Source organism: Octopus bimaculoides, chromosome 1 (genome assembly GCF_001194135.2).
Source record: "Octopus bimaculoides isolate UCB-OBI-ISO-001 chromosome 1, ASM119413v2, whole genome shotgun sequence".
NCBI lineage: Eukaryota > Metazoa > Mollusca > Cephalopoda > Octopoda > Octopodidae > Octopus > Octopus bimaculoides.
The window spans coordinates 151,289,030-151,295,409 of record NC_068981.1 but is presented as its reverse complement, the minus strand read 5'-3'; the positions used below and the strand labels follow the sequence as shown (position 1 = coordinate 151,295,409).

The following is a 6,380-nucleotide window of genomic DNA, read 5'->3' as shown; positions in this document are numbered from 1 at the left end:
TGTGTGTGTGTGTGTGTGCGTGTGTGTGTGTGTGTGTGTGTGTAATTAAGGTTCTTCCAGCTACACATTTATCACATGACTATCTCGCATATATATCTCTCACTGTCCCTGTCGCAAGGATGATCATTCCATTCGTGATTACTTTTTGGGTCTAAACGTACACAGTGCTGATTGCCCCCATAGTTGTCAGGTCTACTCGCCCTCCAGAAATCATACGTAGGTGCTTCTCCATTCTGCCATAGAAAGACGCCTTTCTTAATGTCTTTACACAATCCAAAATAGAAATTGTCGTTTGGCCATTTTTCTGAAAAACAAACGAAAATCACAGATCAAGAATCGGCATGCAAAAACATTTTATTATTCGATGTATATTTGACCATCATAGAATCTTCTTGTTATTCTTGTTGTTAAGCCCAAGCGTAGCCGTGATCAATCATGATATTCTGCCTTATTTGTGCTTACACAGTGCATTCTGGACTATATTATGCAATTCGAACCAGTCAAATGATCAGTCAGTGTCGTTATTTTCACCCACTCTAACGCAGCTCAAAATCTGCATATAACCCGCTGGCGTGCGCCGTGTTTTACAGCTAGGAGAGAAATGACTAAACATTTTTAAACGCATTAGAATGTAATGAGTGCCCCATTTCTGTTTTAAAACTATATTTGTACATACAAACATATAGGCCTACATACGTACCTAACATTTGAGAATATATTGGACTTTCGGATTGAACCAAATTTAATGTGACTTGGATTGAAAAAAGTTTTTTTAATCGGCATAATTGGCTAGAATTATGCCCACAATGTAGTTTTTACGTTCAGAAACACATTTTCATGCTTCTTATACAGCTATAAACGTAACACACTAAAATAAAACTAAGAAACCCAACATTCATGTATATTGGTTTCAGTCATCCAAGTGCAACTATACGAAAAAAAAAAGTTTCTTAAACTTATCATAACTAATGTACAGAAAGTACGGTAATTTGCAAAATTAAAGTAGAAAAAGACGGATTAAGAACAAAGCCTTATAGTTCAGATGTTGCCGACATGGTGTTATTTGAACTCAGATTGGACTTTGGTTTTCCTTCTCTCTAGTATCGATGAAATAACAAGTATTCTATTAGAGTCGACATAATTGATTTTTGTTCCCCCAATTCTTTGAGCTGTGAGCAAATAATAGAAATCAGTATGCAGGGTGTTCGGCTTAAATTAGACAGTTTGCATAAAATGTCAAGAAAACACAATATTCCATCCAAAAATAAAATATATAATTTTTTGTTTTTAGATATTAAATACCTTATGGTTGGCAAATAATGGTTTACTCAAGCTAGCGCCCTCAGTTTCCAAACACAGCCTCAAGACAGGTCCGAAACTTGGTACATGCATCCATCAATGTGTACATGGGTTGCAGGCAGCGTATTTGATGACTTTCTCAACTGCGCCCCACACATAATAACCCATTGGATTAAAATTGGGGAAATTAGGATCCCAGAAATTGCGGCTGGTGAAATCGTAAATATTCTACGACAGCCACTTTGAATATTTCAGGAGATAGAGCAAGGAGACGAATCCTGCTGCCAGACGAATCATTCCAGCAATTTTGGAGTAACTTTCTTCCCATGATGTACATATCACATCTAACAGCCTCTAGATTGCTCACAAATCAGTCTTTGAACAGAAGTCATGATGTCAGCATTTTGATACTCGCTGCTATTGACCATGATACAGGTAACTCTTTTCCAGCATTCAGATGGCCTCCATTCCTACAAGTTAGCTCACTTTTTCTCAACTACAACTTTTATCTTTATGCTCCCCAGCGCTGTTGATTGTTCACCAATACATGAAGCTGCTCTTGAAAACAGGACACATAAATATTTGACAAATTTAATCCTAAAATCCTGCTTGTAGAGACTCAAAACTTATTTGGTTACAGAAATAGGCAGAGCCATTATTTATGCAAGATTTACATGAATAAAAATAAATTTGTCTAATGTATTTTAGTCGAGTACGATTTTCGCATTGTAAATAAATAAGATGATTATATAGAAAAGTGGGTGGGAAATGGAAAAAAATTACTTTATAAAAGAAAATAATAAATATCTTGCACTTACAAATTTGCTTATGTACAGCAAATCTTCTGTATCATTTATATTCATTACGTTTAACAATGACATAGAATTATCTCTTTAACTAAGTTGTACCTAGATTTAAATCTTTCTTACAAAATTAGTAACTTTGCCTTCTAGGACAATCAGCAATGTGTTTCAATAGTATAGGGTTAAAAATAATATGAAAGATAATAACATACTTCATATCATATAAGTATGTGCTTTTCAAGCTGAATGCAAAGTACAGCTTTAGAAATTGATTAATGTAGTAGTAGTAGTAGTAGTAGTAGTAGTAGTAGTAGTAGTAGTAGTAGTAGTAGTAGTAGTAGTAGTAGTAAGAGGAAGAGGAAGTATAAGTGGAGGAGGTGCAACAGCAGCTGCAGCCCTTTTGGGCGTTCTGTTTTCCTTGCTGGAAGGGTTCCCAACCCATGGGCAAAGTGGGATTAGATGATGGGGTGGTGTTTTCAAAGGGCTGGCATGATCGCCTGATCACCTCTGCCGATCAAACTCCCAACCCATGCACTCCCGTCGCGACACTGATTCTCCAGAACTGGGTTGGGTGTGAAAACCAACTTTAAAGTATAATTATAGATGTTTTTGAATCAGCAACGTTGTGATCTGTTAAGTCCTATTTGAGGTGAAAAATCAATAAATTGATTCCTTATGGGGTTTTCCATTTAATCAGGATTAAAAAAATCGATAAACCGATTCCTTATAGGATTTCCCAATAAAATTGGCTACACCTCATTTTCAACCATAAGTTTTACCAATTTTGATGTATTTTGTTCAAACTTGATGCCAGCATTACTTAGGACTCATGGGATCCTTGAATGCTTTAAGTTCTTCAAAGACGAAAAAATAAATCGATGAGTGGAAAAAATCGATAAATTGATTCCTTATAGGATTTCCCAATCAAATTGTCTGCAACTCATTTTCAGCCAAAAGTTTACTAGTTTCAACGGATTTCGCTCAAATTTGACGTCGATGTTATTTTGTTTGGTTTGAAATAAAGAGCTTGATTAGCTTAATAATCCTAACTTAATCCCGGGCAAAGCCGGGCTATACTGCTAGTATACTATAATTCTTTAACAATACATGTATGAAACTAAATGATTAAATTCAGTATTTTATCAAATGCCTATGTATTTTCTCATCGTAAACGAAACAATTAGAGTAGAGAGTACAAATGAAAAAAAGATTAGACCAAAGTCCGAATTATATTTGCGAGTTTTATTTGCGAAAATTTAAATTAAGAATGTCATTAAACATTTATCGTTTATGATATTAGATATATCTTGAGGACATTTTCGTTTGAATGCGCGAGTATGTGTGTGTGCGCGTGCGTGTGTGTGTGAGATAGATACATAGATAAGTAGAGAGAGAATGAGAGCTTGCTAGGTGTGAGAGAGAGTTGTATAAAATAGTAAAATGTTACTCACCCAATACCGTTTGTAGATACTTCATTATTTCTTCATTTTCCGCGTGCATAAGTTGTCCTCGATTCATATTGCAATCATCTGCAGCTTGATTCCATGTTTTTTTCTCTAAACTTAGTCGAAAACATAATCTAAATTCTGGTTGGTAAATGTAGCCGGCTGATATAGGGCATTCAGCTTTAGGAAGACAAGGAAAATATATTTCATGTGTTAAAACTTTTGGAAAAGTAATGACTGAACCCTATTTCTGACCCCTATTAGCTGTTATCTAACTTAGAAGTATCTTATCTTACCCAATACACCTCTGAGATTGATTTATAACTGTAGTTGAATTGATAGTCAAATTGAATTGATAGTCAATTTGAATTGATGAACAAGTTGAATTGGTAGTCAAGTAAAATTGATAGTCACTTCCCTCCCAGTTTCGTTTTTCTATTCTCAATGAATTCTTTTCCAGTGCAATTTGTCCCACACCTATGCGCATATTCATTAGGTGTTACAATCTCTTATTCATCAAATTTCCACAAAACAAGGTGTCCAGTTGATATTCTATCCTCTAAAGTTATAAATGTATACTCATGAGCTGGTGTTAAACTCATGTATTTTAATACTTCACATCTCTTAATGAACGTGTATGGAAACAGGTTACTGTATCATAAAAACTTAAAGATGTAACCTTTCTAACTTAAGAACATTCAGACTGTTGTTCTTACTTCAAACAACTCTAATTTTATTGTAAAAGGAATTTTTCAGGGAGACTCATTGTCTCTTTTAATATTTGTCTTATGCTTGATCCCCTTCACTTTAGAATTAAGGAAGACAAAGCCAGGGTATCAGTTCAAAACTAGCAATGGAAAAATTAACCATTTTCTCTACATGGATGGTCTGAAGCTTCTTAGAAAAATGGTAAAGAGATCGACTACTTAATACAGACTGTAAGACTATTCAGTATAGATACAGGCATGGAATTTGGCACAGATAAGTGTGCAATATTTGTAATGAGAAGGGAACATGTAGTCAATAGCGAAAGCATCCAATTACTAGATGGCCAGACATTAAAATCATTGAAAGGAGGAGAGAGTTATAAGTATCTAGGAGTATTAGAATTTGACAGAATACATACTGAAATGAAAACGAAAATTGAAATGGAGTACATCAGAATGGTGAGGAAGTTAATGAAGTCAAAGCTATATGGTCTGAATCTAGAGAGGCCTGTAAATACTTGGTCAGTATCATCACTTAGATACTTTTGAAGATCGGACAAAAACTGAATTGGCAAAACTAAACAAAAGAACAAGGTAGGAATTCAATATGAATAGAGGACTCCACCTAAGGGCAGGAGTAGCAAGATTATATTTATCTAGAAAGGAGAGTGGGAGAGAGTTAATATCAGTAGAAGACTGCGTGGAGATAGCTAGAGCAGATAACTCCTATGTAGATAATAGTGAAGAAAGTTTATTAAAAGTGCTAGAATCACAGCAAGACATAAGGTAGCCAAAAGACCAAGCGAATTTAAAAACCAGAAAAATAAACAGAGAGTATCTGACTGGCACGAGAAGGCATTGCATTATACATTCCCAAAAATAGTTGCAGCAAATAGTAGTAGTATGATATCATTATGGTTGCAGAAATAAAAGCTGAGAAAGGAAACATAAAGTTTGTTAGTAGCTGCACAAAATCCTGTACTAAGGAATAATTCGATAAAAGCCAAGATAGAAAACTCCAAGTAGATTCCCAGTGTAGTTTATGCAAACCAAAAGAGGAAAGCGTTACTGATATAGTAAATGAATGTAAGATACTGGCATAGTAAGAATACAAGAAAAGACATGACAACTAGGGAGAATAATCCACTGGGAGTTATGATAAAAGCTAGGATTTGAACATACTAATAAATCGTATAAATATGAATCTAGTAAAGTGATAGAAAGTACGAAATACAAGATGTGGGAATTTAACATTCAGACTGACGGAGTAATAGAAGCTAGAAGGCCTGGTTTAGTAGTGGTAGATAAAGAGAATAGAATGTGCAAGATAATTGATTTCACAGTCCCAATTGAGGAAAAATTCAATATAGGATGTATAGAAAAAATAGCAAAGTACAAGGGCCTATCCATAGATTTACAGAATCTATGGAAAGTGCGGATAAAACGTATCCCATTAGTTATAGGTGCATTGGGAACTATCCCTATAGATCTGAACAGATGGATAGAGGAAATAGGCATAAAAGCCAGTTTAGTACAGCTTCAGAAAACTGTTATTAGGGACAGCTAGGATACTTAGGATTGTTCTTGACATCTAAGGTCATTTGTAGCTCGATGTTAGGACTTTTTTCTTTTACAACAGTCCAATCTCTTGTGTGTGTGTATAATAATAATAATAATAATAATAATAATAATAATAATAATAATAATAATAATAATAATAATAATAAGCCACAAAACACGAGCAAAAACTAATACAAATAGCCACAAAACACGAGCAAAACAAAAAACTGTTTTCAGTATTTAAGGAAGCTGACAAATACAAACAAGAAATCAATCTACCTAACAAATACGAAGAAGAAGAAGAAGAAACAACAAAAGCTATAAAACAAATGAAATCCAAACTAAAACTAGAACAGCAACGGACCATGATAAAACGATGGCGAGAAAAGCCCCTACATGGTAAATACTGGGCTAAACTAAATGCGAAAGAAATAGACAGAGAAAAATCCCAGCAATGGCTGAGAAGCTCAGGACTCAAAGCAGAGACTGAAGGATTTTTAATTGCTGCACAAGACCAAAGCCTCCCCACCAGAAATTACCAAAAACACATAATGAAAAGAAATATA

General features: G+C 34.6%; 1 protein-coding gene across 1 annotated transcript in view; it reads right to left on the bottom strand.

Moving 5' to 3' along the window:
- Positions 1-31: 31 nt before the first annotated feature.
- The window catches only part of LOC106871888 (hemolymph lipopolysaccharide-binding protein), a 10,143-nt gene continuing 3,794 nt past the window's right edge, over positions 32-6,380 (bottom strand). The window contains exons 2-3 of the mRNA XM_014918641.2: positions 3,554-3,727; positions 32-304 (exon numbers count right to left, since the gene is read on the bottom strand). Coding sequence (XP_014774127.2) covers positions 72-304; positions 3,554-3,727 — 407 coding nt within the window. The 3' untranslated portion in view covers positions 32-71. The remainder of the gene's footprint in view (positions 305-3,553; positions 3,728-6,380) is intronic.